At 41.4% G+C, this 14,784-nt stretch overlaps 1 protein-coding gene across 3 annotated transcripts in view; it reads left to right on the forward strand.

The window, feature by feature from the left end:
• Window positions 1–11,702, forward strand: part of LOC139536044 (calcium/calmodulin-dependent protein kinase type 1-like) — a 36,560-nt gene extending 24,858 nt beyond the window's left edge. For all 3 annotated transcript variants that reach the window (XM_071336161.1, XM_071336163.1, XM_071336164.1), the window contains 6 exons: window positions 246–321; window positions 1,118–1,230; window positions 1,491–1,569; window positions 2,142–2,229; window positions 5,409–5,580; window positions 5,881–11,702. In XM_071336161.1, the coding sequence (XP_071192262.1) occupies window positions 246–321; window positions 1,118–1,230; window positions 1,491–1,569; window positions 2,142–2,229; window positions 5,409–5,580; window positions 5,881–6,083 (731 nt within the window). In that variant the 3' untranslated portion in view covers window positions 6,084–11,702. The remainder of the gene's footprint in view (window positions 1–245; window positions 322–1,117; window positions 1,231–1,490; window positions 1,570–2,141; window positions 2,230–5,408; window positions 5,581–5,880) is intronic.
• The last annotated feature ends 3,082 nt before the right edge of the window (window positions 11,703–14,784 follow it).

The following is a 14,784-nucleotide window of genomic DNA, read 5'->3' on the forward strand; positions in this document are numbered from 1 at the left end:
GCTCTGACTGAGAGGGTAAAACAAGAACTTCAATGGGCTCTGTCTCAGTCACTCTCTCTCCCTCTGTCTGTCACTCTCTCCCTCTCTGTCGCCATCTCTGTCTTTCGCCCGCTCCCACTCTGTCTCTTTCAGTGTCCCTCTCTCCCCCTTTGTCTTTCTCAGTGCTCCTGTCTCTCTCTCCAACTCTGTCTTTCTCATTCTCACTCTCTCCTTCTTCTGACTTCGCTGTTTCATGTTATTGGCAGCTCCTGAGGTGTTGGCTCAGAAACCGTACAGCAAAGCAGTAGACTGCTGGTCCATCGGAGTCATCTCCTATATTCTGTAAGTCATCTGCTTAGTACTCTAACACAAATACAGTCCCTCATACTCTGTATACTGGTGCCTGTGCATTTAAACATCTGTTATATTCATGGGTTGCACCTCAGTCACTCGGTCGCGTCGTTGCCATTGTTATGAACGTTCTACATAGCGCCGTAACCATAATGATGACCGACTGATGATTGATGCCCAGTCATTCTGAGCGGGGGCTGATGACGGTACAATGGCTTGGAAATACGATGACAGTGCTAAAGAAGGCAAATCATTTGTAGGAAACAACTTTGCCATCATTATGATGCCGTCAAATATACTTAAAGAAAGGGCAATGTTGCCTTTAGCTAGTAAAGTTTGTCAAAAATAGCTAGCAATGCTAAAGATAGCTAGCTAAAATTCGGTGCTGTCCCCTCAAACTAGCTAGCTAAATACTGCATCTAAAGTCAATCTGGTGACTTCACAATGATGACAAAAGATTGTCCAACAAATTATTTGCCTCCTTTTAAAATTATATTGTGTTTCCAAACCACTGTAATGGACTTTTAATTAAATCTTAATTAGCGCCAATTGACAATGCATTGAGCAGCTCATTCCAAATGTAAAACAATTCTAAAATGGTTCTGTGCATGACCTTCACACCTCCACATTTATGTCTGAGAAAGTACGGTCCATCTGTGACTGGGACTCTTGGTTAATTGCACTATTGGGATATTATATCCTAACCAAATTTATATTGGACATTTTATTATCTGGGTTCAATGTATAGAGCAATAACTGTTACCTCATGTCATATGAACTCTTTCAGGTTATGCGGATACCCTCCGTTTTACGACGAGAACGATGCTAAGCTTTTTGAGCAGATACTGAAGGCAGAGTATGAGTTTGACTCTCCGTACTGGGATGACATCTCCGATTCAGGTAGCTTATACCCCCTTTTCCTTCGTTAGAAAAAATAATAATGACAGGGACAAACAGAAACAAGACAAAGAGGACAAAACAAACTGAATCAAATTCAAATAGCATGAATCTTTTTCAATTATCTGTAATTGTTTCAAAGACATAGATTACATTTGACTGTGAATTAATACCATGTCTACTTTGTGTGGAATTGTAAGTCATTAGTCATACTGTATTATATCTGTTCTGTACTGATTTGAAACAGTTTTTATTCATTCCAGCTAAGGACTTTATCTGTCACCTGATGGAAAAATACTTTATGAAGAGATATACCACTGATACAGCACTTCAACACCCCTGGTAATACAAGATTTCCTTACCCCTAACTCTAGCTACATGTCCACGTCCCGGTTCAACCCTAACCCTAGCCTCAACCCTAACCCTAACCCTAGCCTTAACCACAAACCTAAGCCTAGCTTCATCTCCACATCCCGATACAACCTTAACCCTACACTCTTAGAAAAAAGGTGCTATCTAGAACCTAAAAGGATTCTTCGGTTGTCCCGATGGGAGAAACCTTTAAAGAACCCTTTTTGGTTCCAGGTAGAACCCTTTCCACAGAGGGTTTTTCATGGAACCCCAAAGGTTTCTACTTGGAACCCAAATGGGGTTTACCTAGAACCTAAAATGATTATCCTATGGGGACAGCCAAATAACTATTTTGGAACCCTCAACCACAACTCTAACCCTAACCATTGCTTCATGTCCACATCCTGGTTCCCTAAGCCCTTCAATGCATTCTTGCGTAACATTCAAGCTGGATAAACCAGGCTAGAATGTCTACGTCCCATAACTCAAACTTTAAACTTCTGACAGCTTGCCCCCTCCTTGCTCTCTTTCTCTCTCTAAACTCTCTCTTTTCCTGTTTGCAGGATCTGTGGAGACACAGCTCTTGATAAGAACATCCATGAATCTGTCAGTGCTCAGATCAAGAAGAACTTTGCTAAAAGTAAATGGAAGGTCAGTGGCTCAATATTACTGCTTTGATAACTCACATTTTCTTTATACTTTTGTTCTTCTTCTAAATGTCTATCTGTCTCATGTACACTACATGACCAAAAGTATGTGGATACCTGCTTGTCAAACATCTCATTCCAAAATCATGGGCATTAATATCAGTTGGTCCCCCCTTTTCTGCTATAACAGCCTCCACTCTTTTGGGATGGCTTTCTACTAGATGTTGGAACATTTCTGTGGGGACTTGCTTCTATTCAGCCACAACAGCATTAGTGAGGTGGAGCACTGATGTTGAGTGATTAGGCCTGGCTTGCAGTTGGCGTTCCAATTCATCCCAAAGGTGTTCAATGGGGTTGAGGTAAGGCCTCTGTGCAGGCCATTCCAGTTCTTCCACACCAATCTCGACAAACCATTTCTGTATGGACATCGCTTTGTGCATGGGGGCATTGTCATACTGAAACAGGAAAGGGCATCCCAAAACTTGTCACAAAGTTGGAGGAATGTCATTGTATGCTGTACCCTTAAGATGTCCCTTCACTAGAACTAAAGGGCCTAGCCCGAACCATGAAAAACAGCCCCAGACCATTATTCCTCCTTCACCAAACCTTACAGATGGCACTATGCATTTTTTTTTACATTTGATTTATTTCACCTTTATTTAACCAGGTAGGCCAGTTGAGAACAAGTTCTCATTTACAACTGCGACCTGGCCAAGATAAAGCAAAGCAGAGCAACAAAAAACAACAACACAGAGTTACACATGGGATAAACAAACGTACAGTCAATAACACAATAGAACATCTGTATACTGTGTGTGCAAATGAAGTAAGGAGGTACGGCAATAAATAGGCCGTAGTGGCGAAGTAATTACAATTTAGCAATTAACACTGGAGTGATAGATGTGCAGATGAGGATGTGCAAGTAGAAATACTGGTGTGCAAAAGAGCAGAACAAAAACAAATATGGGGATGAGGTAGGTAGTTGGTTGGATGGGCTATTTACAGATGGGCTGTGTACAGCTGAAGCGATCGGTAAGCTGCTCTGACAGCCGATGCTTGAAGTTAGTGAGGGAGATATAAGTCTCCAACTTCAGTAATTTTTGCAATTCATTCCAGTCATTGGCAGCAGAGAACTGGAAGGAAAGGCGGCCAGAGGAGGTGTTGGCTTTGGGGATGACCAGTGAAATATTCCTGCTGGATCGCGTGCTACGGGAGGGTGTTGCTATGTTGACCAGTGAGCTGAAATAAGGCGGAACTTTACCTAGCAAAGACTTATAGATGACCTGGAGCCAGTGGGTTTGGCAACGAATATGTAGCGAGGACCAACGAGAGCATACAGGTCGCGATGGTGGGTAGTATATGGGCCTTTGGTGACAAAACGGATGGCACTGTGATAGACTGCATCCAATTTGCTGAGTAGAGTGTTTGAGGCTATTTTGTAAATGGCATTGCCGAAGTCAAGGATCGGTAGGATAGTCAGTTTTACGAGGGTATGTTTGGCCGCATGCGTGAAGGATGCTTTGTTGCGAAATAGGAAGCCGATTCAAGATTTAATTTTGGATTGGAGATGCTTAATATGAGTCTGGAAGGAGAGTTTACAGTCTAACCAGACAACTAGGTATTTATAGTTGTCTACATAAGTCAGAACCATCCAGAGTAGTGATGCTAGACGGGCAGGCGGGTGCGGGCAGCGATCGGTTGAAGAGCATGCATTTTGTCTTACTAGCGTTTAAGAGCAGTTGGAGGCTATAGGATATAGGTCTGTAACAGTTTGGGTCTAGAGTGTCTCCCCATTTGAAGAGGGGGATAACCGTGGCCCCTTTCCAATCTTTAGGAATCTCAGACGATACGAAAGAGAGGTTGAACAGACTAGCAAAAGGGGTTGCGACGATGGCGGCAGATCATTTTAGGAAGAGAGGGTCCAGATTGTCTAGCCCAGCTGATTTGTAGGGATCCAGATTCTGTAGCTCTTTCAGAACATCAGCTGTCTGGATTTGGGTGAAGGAGAAGCAGGGGGGGGGGGGGTATTGGGCTAGTTGCTGCAGGGAGTGCAGAGCTGTTGGCCAGGGCTGGGGTAGCCAGGTGGAAAGCGTGGCCAGCCGTAGAGAAATGCTTATTTAAATTCTCGATTATCGTGGATTTATCGGTGGTGACAGTGTTTCCTAGCCTCAGTGCAGTGGGCAGCTGAGAGGAGGTGCTCTTATTCTCCATGGACTTTACAGTGTCCCAACACTTTTTGGAATTAGTGCTGCAGGATGCAAATTTCTATTTGAAAAAGCTAGCCTTTGCTTTCCTAACTGACTGTGCATATTGGTTCCTGACTTCCCTGAAAAGTTGCATATGGCGGGGACTATTCAAAGCTAGTGCAGATAGCGTACCCCTGGCATTCGCCAAATCCAGATTCGTCTGTCAGACTGCCAGATGGTGAAGCGGGATCCCTCTCTCCAGAGAATGCATTTCTACTGCTCCAGAGTCACATGGCGGTGAGCTTTACATCACTCCAGCCGACGCTTGGCATTGCGCATTGCGGCTATGGAAACCCATTTCATGAAGCTCCAGACGAACAGTTATTGTGCTGACGTTGCTTCCAGAAGGCAGTTTGGAACTCTGTAGTGAGTGTTGCAACCGAGGATAGATGATTTTTACACTCTTCAGTACTCGGCGGTCCCGTTCTGTGAGCTTCTGTGGCCTACCACTTCGCGGCTGAGCCGTTGTTGCTCCTAGACGTTTCCACTTCACAATAACATCACTTACAGTTGACTGGGGCTGCTCTGGCAGGGCAGAAATGTGACGAACTGATTTGTTGGATAGGTTGCATCCTATGACTGTGCCACGTTGAAAGTCACTGAGCTCTTCAGTAAGGCCATTCTACTGCCAATGTTTGTCTATGGAGATTACTTAGCTGTGTGCATCAAATTGATACACCTGTCAGCAACGGATTTGGCTAAAATAGTTTAGCTAATTTGAAGTGGTGTCCACATACTTTTGTATATACAGTGTATATGGTAAATCACTGTGCTTTTATCACCTTCCCCTCTCTCTCTCTATTTCTCTCTCTCTCTCTCTCTTTCTTTCTCTCACCCCCCTTTCTCCTCCCTATCTCTCAACCCCCTCCCTCTGTCTCTCGCTCCCCCGTCATTCTCTCCCTCTCTCTCTGTCCCTCCTATCACTATCCCTACACAGCAAGCATTCAACGCCACAGCAGTGGTGAGACACATGCGGAGGCTGCAGCTGGGTACCAGTCTAGAGAGCCCCAGCCAGATCACCCCCACAAGCCCCTGTCATGCCCACGCACTCCTGCTGCAGGAGGAGGACAAGGAGGAGGAGGGACCAGGGATAGAGGAGGAGGAGAGCTGTAAGTGAGACAAACACTGAGCTTGTCCCCCACTCAGCCAGCCAGCCTCTCAGTCAGCCTCTCTCTCTCTCTCTCTCTCTCTCTCTCTCTCTCTCTCTCTCTCTCTCTCTCTCTCTCTCTCTCTCTCTCTCTCTCTCTCTCTCTCTCTCTCTCTCTCTCAGCACGTAGCCTACAGTACTGTTGAGCCTCTGAGCACGTACAGTGGTGTGTACAGTACTCTAGTGATACTCTAGTAGGACAGCACTCTAGTACAGCACTGTGGAGTACCGTCCCTGTCATCTCCTCTCCCCTCCTCTCCAGTGTCATACTGTGAGGATGAGCAGCAGCGCGGTAGTGCAGAGGGCAGTTCCTACCGGGACAGTCTGACGAGTTGCACCTACTGCCTGCAGGCCAGCCAGTCACGTCTGAGTGACCACAGACCCCCTCCCCTTTTTCGACATGGGGATGCGTATGTTTCCATGGAGCCACCCAGAGCCCACCCTGTCCGCCTAGTCTGGCCATGAATGCAGAATGATGTTATGACAAGCTGTGTCCAGTAGAGTAGGGTGGTGATGAGTCAGCCAGCAGCCATGTCCAGAGCCACCTTCTAGCTCCAGATGCTTGCCCAGAATAAACCATCTACAGTTACTTTTAGAGGGGAGTTTTGGATGCAGGTATTACTTTGTTAAATTCATTGTCCACAAACATTGATGTTTGTGTAGAGTATGCAGTAACACTTTACTTGACACGCAGCATCATAACACATTATGACACGGTCATAACATGTCATACCAGCTGACATAACTTGTCATAACCTGTCATAATATGGTCATAACACTGTCATAACACATATATTTAAACCTGTTGTGACATACATGGCATTATTTTATGGCTCTACATAAGAGTGTCAAAACTCACATTTATTCAAATGTGTTTTTCACTGCCAAGAGGTTTCCTTTCATTTTAAAGTCCTTTGTTGTTGTTGTAATGAATTCTTTATAGTCATTTTCATCATTTTTTAAATAACTTGCAGACACTCTCATGAAGCTTTATGACTATCCTGTGTCACTTTACTTGGACTAAGACAATTCACTTTATGATACTGTCAAGAAGCATTATGACCATCATAATCATATAAGCCAGATAGACCTATCACGTACATGCCCTTATGTCAGTAATCAGTCACAAAGAGGGTGCCTTGTCCTGCTCCTGAAATCTGCTCCTGCACTCATCCCCGTCATCAGCAACCTAGCATTGACGTAGGTACATGTCTGACATCAATTTGTGCTCAATTACTGTACAAGGATAATTTAATATGGTCAATTTCATAAAATGGTATATAACAAACGTATTATTGAGAAGTAGGTTATGGTGTAATGGAATGTTTTGCCTTGTGTGGTAGGTTTTGTGGGTTTTGACATTTTTATGTAGGTGTCATAACCAGCCATAAAAGGATGCAATATTTGTCACAACAGGTCTAAATATGTGGCATGACAATGTTATGACCAAGTTATGTCAGCTGTTATGACATACTACCCACCAGCATCACTACTCTGGATGGTTCTGACCTAGCATATGTGGACAACTACAAATACCTAGGTGTCTGGCTAGACTGTAAACTCTCCTTCCAGACTCACATTAAACATCTCCAATTCAAAATTAAATCTAGAATCGGCTTCCTATTTCGCAACAAAGCGTCCTTCACTCATGCTGCCAAACATACCCTCGTAAAACTGACTATCCTACCGATCCTCGACATGTATGCGCTCATTGGCTGGCCCTCGCTTCATATCCGTCGCCAAACCCACTGGCTCCAGGTCATCTATAAGTCTTTGCTAGGTATAAAGCCCCGCCTTATTTCAGCTCACTGGTCACCATAGCAGCACCCACCCGCAGCACGCGCTCCAGCAGGTATATTTCACTGGTCACCCCCAAAGCCAATTCCTCCTTCGGCCGCCTTTCCTTCCAGTTCTCTGCTGCCAATGACTGGAACGAACTGCAAAAATCACTGAAGCTGGAGACTCATATCTCCCTCACTAGCTTTAAGCACCAGCTGTCAGCGCAGCTCACAGATCACTGCACCAGTACATAGCCAATCTGTAAATAGCCCATCCAACTACCTCATCACCATATTGTTATTTATTTTGCTCCTTTGCACCATAGTACCCCTACTTGCACACTGATCTTCTGCACATCTATCACCCCAGTGTTTAATTTGCCAAACTGTAATAATTTCGCAACTATGGTCTATGTATTGCCTCACCCCCCTTATCCTACCTCATTTGCATACACCATATATAGACTTTCTCTATTTTATTATTGACTGTATGTTTGTTTATTCCATGTGTAACTCTGTGTTGTTGTTTGTGTCGCACAGCTTTGTTTTATCTTGGCCAGGTCGCAGTTGTAAATGAGAACTTGTTCTCAACTGTCCTACCTGGTTAAATAAAGGTGACATAAAAAATCTGATAAAAATATTATGACATAGATATGACAAAAATCAACAGATCAGTGCTGACTTGACTAAAATGACTATTAGGTCAACTAATTCTGATCCTATGCTAGTTTACTAATTAGGTCACACGTCCTTAATTAAAATAATAGAGATGTATGGGGTTAAAATACCCCTATGCAAATGGGAAGTAGAAGTCATAGGAGGTGGGTCTGGACACACATGAAGGTGACGTATTATTGGAGATGTTGTGGCATAAGGACAATGGTTTCCTTTCCCAACATTGTTCTCATTTTATGGCATATCCTTTTGCACCTCCCTATATTCATGGTGTCATATCGCACTGTTAGTCCATACTTCATACTATCAGAGCTGTTTCAGACCAGACCAAACAGTGCATATGGTCTTAGGAGTGGGAAATGTTGTTGTTTTCTGTCTGAGAAAGTAGAATATCTTTGTGCCTTAGTTTATTCACTTAACCATGTTTTATCATTTGTTTCTATGTCACTGAAACCAATACCAGTTAATCAACATTCAAACCACTACTACTTTGTTCCTATGTTGGTTCCGTTTTTCTGTGCTCCATTTTATTTACTTAACAAATAAGGAACACTCAAAATGTGCACTTATAAATCTTAACAATTTTAATCAAAATACAGCTGTAGACAGAAGTCAAAGATCAACCATCACATATGCAACTGATGTCTCTCATGAGTTCTGCCCCATAGGAAAAGTCCCAAGTTATTTTATTAAGCCCGAAGTCCAGCCTAGTAATATCACTGCATACGTCATTACCTGCTACTACTCAGACCAAGCCCATGCATACACAGCTATACAATCTACAGTCATACAGTAGTTCCAGTGTTTTCTAAGACCTCAGCAGTAAATGTCCACTCCCCCAAGTTGATTTATAGAGGTATGTCTGACTAGTCTCTTATCTCTTCTACTCCCCTGCAGGGCTCGATGTTTATCTTTGAAGTGCTTTCTCACAAACCCCATGCAATAATTCACACATTTCTCAGACCATTTCTTCATAAGAGGCAGAGACTTAGAAAAGACTGTGGAACAATTTAAAAACCTTATAATGAATATATATATATTGTTAATCTGTAGTCTAGGACCCTATAAATGTATAGGGAGGGGTCCCTAGCCCCTCCCCTTCTATTAATACAACATAAGCATAATTGTAACGACTCTCGTGGGTTGAAGAAGGAGACCAAGGTGCAGCGTGGTAGGCGTTCATGATTTTTAATAAAACTGAACACCGCAACAAAATAACAAAGTAGAAAAAACTAAAGCGAACAGTTCTGTCAGGCAACAAAACAGCTAAACAGAAAATAACTCCCCACAAAACCCAAATGGAAAATCACAATTTATATATGATCCCCAATCAGAGACAACGATAGACAGCTGCCTCTGATTGGGAACCACACATGGCAAAAACAACAAAGAAATAGAAAACATAGAATGCCCACTCTAATCACACCCTGACCTAACCAAAAATAGAGAAATAAAAGTCTCTCTAAGGTCAGGGCGTGACAATAATAAATTATTATAATACATCAAACATTTGGTGCAGCCCTATGATGACCCCAATTTGACCCCATCACCTACCATTGTAATGTGTTTTTTTTAATTGTCCCATTTGGCTCATTAGTCATCCTTCTCTTACCTGTGTTTGTTTTGGTTTTGAAGTTCACAGCTCCATCAGAAACATTCAGGGTTTACAAGTGAGTTGACTTTCTGGGCTCTGGATTGACTCTGTATTCTGGCTCAGACTGGGCTCATAAAAGCGTTTCTGGTTCGAGGCAAATGCATGCGTCGATTGAATGATAAAAGGTGAAATGTATGGCTATAAAAGGCATACTTTTTATTTTATGGCTGTTCTGTTACCAGAGGTTCACACTGAGATCCCCATGGCAACACACAGACCGTATAGCCTATCAGATTAATCCTATACAACCTCTCAGCCAATGAGCATTTCCATAGTAGTTGAGGTACCACAGGGTTTGATGTTGAGACTATTTCAGTTAGAAATTGTTTGCAATTATATTCCACGTGCTAGGGAATCAAATCAGTTGTGTGCATGTCATTTCTATCTGCAAAGTTCCCTCAATGTTATGCCCATTTAAACAATATTTCACTCTTGTCCTCCGTGGTGGTGGGAGGGATCTCAGTGTGTGTTCTCTGGCTTCTCTGTACGTTGCACCTATCTCTCTTGGAAGAAGTATCGGTCTACCTATCTGCATGACCTGGTTATAATATGTTTACACAGTTGATGATCAACATAGAAATATACAAAAACATGCATATTATTATTATTACTACTCTATTGTCCTGATGAATATTTATTTCTGTAATTCTGAAAACGATATAATGTGACGTGAAAAGAACATACATACGTGTAGCACGGTCTGAACTGTAACGTTACCTTAACCTCTGCATTGACTATATGATGGTCATATCTCTACCCAGTGACACACTGATGCCATTTCCCTGGTAACCATGTTGATTTAGTTAAGATTACAACTCTAGGATGTACAATAAGTTGTTGTGGGATTCTGTTTATTTGTCGTTTTGTAGTCTTTCTCAACCTACCAAATATAAATAGTCCCTGACCCCTCCCTTGCCCTGGTACTGTGTAACAGTTCTGTTTGTAACATACAACATGTTGAGTGACCAAGACAGACCTGAGTTCAAATACTATTTGAAATATTTTAGTTTTCTTAGGAGTGGAAAGATAAAGCCAGTTCTCTAACTGCACAAGTCAGAATGCAGTCTGATAGAACATCTCAAGGTACAGTGTTATCTGCTATGATTACAGTTTAAACACATAAATAAGGCTGACAATGGGTAGGCCTATATTTATTATATAAGATTTAGGGCTCTATTCAATCTGTATCACTGAAGTTCAGCGTTACAGCTTGCTTGAAATTTAAAGGCAATGTTCCCGCGTTAGCAGAGACTGCATTCATGGTAAACACTGCATATGTCAACTCAATCGGAAATTACCTTTATATTTATATTTCGCAATCTGTACCTCTTCAGCGATACGGATGGAATAGAGCCCTTACTCTGGTTCACGCTGCACTGCATTTTCTCTGCTGTTTGGATTAGATACCAAATCCTTATTGTTAAATTGAATCAGAGGTACTAGCTAAAACCTTCTAGTTGAACTCTACCTTGTTTAGGCCAATGACCTGTGTTTGGTCCTTAGCAGGTTATAATTGCTCAAAAACAATCATTCTAGCTTCACAAGACAGTGACTGACTGACTGCAGAATAGAAAATATGCAAACTCTGTGTGAATGGGTTTATGTTATATGTTAGGTATAATTGCTGTTCATGACTTTGTTGATAACCTGATAACCTGTGTTCATTTGTTTGGTAAATACATTGTTCTGTTGAACCTTTCCTTGGTTCCTATTTGTTTTTAACAAACTGATTTATTTGACTCATGACCAACACTTTTAAATGCACAAAGAAATGTGTATGAAAAAAGAATACAAGAAAGTGTCTTAATTATAAGTATATATATATATTGTATATCCTTTTTTGTAAAAGCTGTTTTGAGCCAATAATGTATGGATGCAATGCATCATGGCTTATTGATCAACATGTAAGGAAGGAGACAATGATTTGTACCTTCGATATATGATCGCAGGAAATGAAATACAACTTCCTAGTCTATGCATTGTGTGTTTTGTCATTTTACTGTCATTTCTTTTATTTAGTCAGGGCCATGTTCATTAGGCACCAAACAGAAGAAAACAAACTCAAACAGGGAGGGACTTTAAGAAAACAATTTAAAATGTTTCGCTACAGTGTGCCCTACTGAACACGACTCAGTAGATGTCATTACAGTGAGTCTCATGGTATGTTATAATAATACCATTGCTTATACATGTAGCTTGTGATCTATTCTGCCATTTGGTGGGGGCAGTATATACCTGAGCGTGGCTGATAGAGGATGTATGGTACAACAGACATAGGATGCTGTCTGTTACGCTAAAAATATATCAAATATAGATGCACATTAATAATATTTTCAATGTCCGTTTTATTTATGACAAAGTAAAAATGTGTCCAAGGTCACTAATGTGTCACCAAACAATGATTCACTAGTATCATAATATTTGTTTGGTAAAGAGATTCTTCTGTTGAACCTCTCCTTGGTTTTGTTCTCACTCGTGGGAATTGGTCTATATGGATAAGGCTAGGTATAAGCATAGGCATAACCATGGTAGCAATTCAAGATATTTGTCCAAAGTTGAAGACACAACTGTTCACCTGACACAAGACTGAATCCAAACATTACACTGTTGATTTATGTGCATTTTAAATGTACTGTATCTGAAAATACTCTGGATACATTCAGTAACAAGATAGAGAATATTTCTGGGAAATGTGGGGTAGGTGCAATGGAAGTCAAAAAATGGCAAGGGTTTAATTGAGAGGACTAACTGGTGTCTCCAAGTGGCCACACACCTCTCCAAAGTGTGCACAGTTCCTAAGTCATTTCAATGCACTTTTATGACTCAAAGAAGAGACTTAAACTATAACCAGGTTTCCATCCAACCTTTTCATGCAAGTAAAGTACATGTCGGATAAAACATTTCAAGAGAGGCCTGTGGAAACAGCAAATTTGTCGGTAATCTTTCCAAATGTCACAAAACAAAATACGCTAGAAAAGGTGGAATTTTTTTGTGTCCATAAAAGTAATTATAGTGGCAAGAAAAAGTATGTGAACCCTTTGGAAATACCTGGATTTCTGCATAAATTGGTCATAAGATTTGATCTGATCTTCATCTAGGTCACAACAATAGACAAACACACAAACAACTATATGTGTTCATGTCTTTATTGAACACACTGTGTAAACATTCACAGTGAAGGGTGGGAGAAGTATGTGAACCCAAAGGACTTAATAACTGGTTGACCCTCCTTTGGCAGCAATAACCTCAACCACACGTTTTCTGTCATTGCGGATCAGACCTGCACAATGGTCAGGAGGAATTTTGGACCATTCCTCTTTACAAACTGTTTCAGTTCAGCAATATTCTTGGGATGTCTGGTGTACTCTCTTGAGGTCATGCCACAAGATCTCAATCAGGTTGAGGTCAAGTCTCCAAATCGGCCACTCTAGAAGGCATATTTTCTTCTGTTGAAGCCATTCTGTTGTTGATTTACTTCGGAGTTTTCGGTCGTTGTCCTGTTGCATCACCCAACTTCTGTTGAGCTTCAATTGGCAGACAGATAGCCTAACATTCTCCTGCAAAATGTATTGATAAACTTGGGAATTCATTTTTCAGTCGATGATAGCAAACTGTCCAGGCCCTGAGGCAGCAAAGCAGCCCCAAACCATGATGCTCCCTCCACCATACTTTGCAGTTTGGATGAGGTTTTGATGTTGGTGTGCTGTGCCTTTTTTTTTGTGAGTGTTTTTTTATAGGACAAGGCAGGTCTAACCAGCATCTCCAATCTCGTCTCATTGATTGGACTCCAATTAGCTTTTGGAGAAGTCATTAGCCTAGGGGTTCATATACTTTTTCCAACCTACACTGTGAATGTTTAAATGATGTATTCAATATATACAATACTTTGTGTGTTATTAGTTTAAGCACGCTATGTTTGTCTTTTGTGACTTAGATGAAGATCAGATCAAATGTCCAGGCAATTCCAAAGGGTTCACATACTTTTTCTTGTCACTGTATGTGAGAAATGGCGGTGGAAACACCTTTATGCGCAAGTATTTATATAATAACCATCATATAAAAGTAAACTTGGAGTCACACAATGATATTGTGTGGTCCTCCCATTATGAAAGCATGCAGTTTATTAGGCTACAGATGGAATAAGTTATGAACTTTGCAGTGTGGGAAATGTGCACGGTGATGAGGTTGATGCTCCTTTCCAATAAATATTGAAAAATAAGGTCTTATTTTAATGACATGATGATTGATGCTTGGCTGCCATTTGACAAATAAAACATAATCGGGCTCTTTTTGTCCATAATAATGTCATCATGTAGCCTATTCCCACACTGTATCTGGGAGCTGTTAGCTAGAGCGCAAATGCCATGACCAGAGTGGGCACATTCGCTATTAAACAGCAACATGTTTAGTGGCAAAACCATCAGTAGAGTTGAAAATTAGATGGAAATCCATTTTACTTGAATTCTTTTAGAGATACTTTTGTAACCCTTTCAAGCTTTATGCAAGTCATCAAGTTCCAGATCTGTTTGTGATGTATAGCCAGATCCGACGGTTGAAAACATGTTCATATGAGGTTGGCAAGACAACAGAAGTAGATCTGGGACCAGGATAGGAGGGACTCAATCCCTAATTGGAACAAGTAAAGATGTTCTTCAATGGCCAAATGAACACGTCGAGGATATGTTCAGGTACCAATCTGCACCACGCATGCATCACCACCACCTCCCTCCACTGATCTCACCTTCAGTCTCTTGACCATCGATCTACTCATGATGATTAATGAATTGCTTGTTTTTTGTTGTTGTTGCTTTGAGATTTCTTCATGTAATGAATAGCGCGATAAAAGTTGAATAAATTATACATTATTATTATTATTATTATCTGTACTCCCATGCAGTTGAACCATGCCAAGCATACTATCCCACCAACATGATCTGTCAACAAGATCCAATAGCTCAATGTCAACCAGTCAGGCGGAAAATCTCAATTGCATACTCCTTGCGTCCACTCTCCTCTCCCCTTCTCAAAAGCCATTGGAGGAGAAGGTCAGAGGAGAGGG

Source organism: Salvelinus alpinus, chromosome 12 (genome assembly GCF_045679555.1).
Source record: "Salvelinus alpinus chromosome 12, SLU_Salpinus.1, whole genome shotgun sequence".
Classification (NCBI taxonomy): Eukaryota; Metazoa; Chordata; class Actinopteri; order Salmoniformes; family Salmonidae; genus Salvelinus; species Salvelinus alpinus.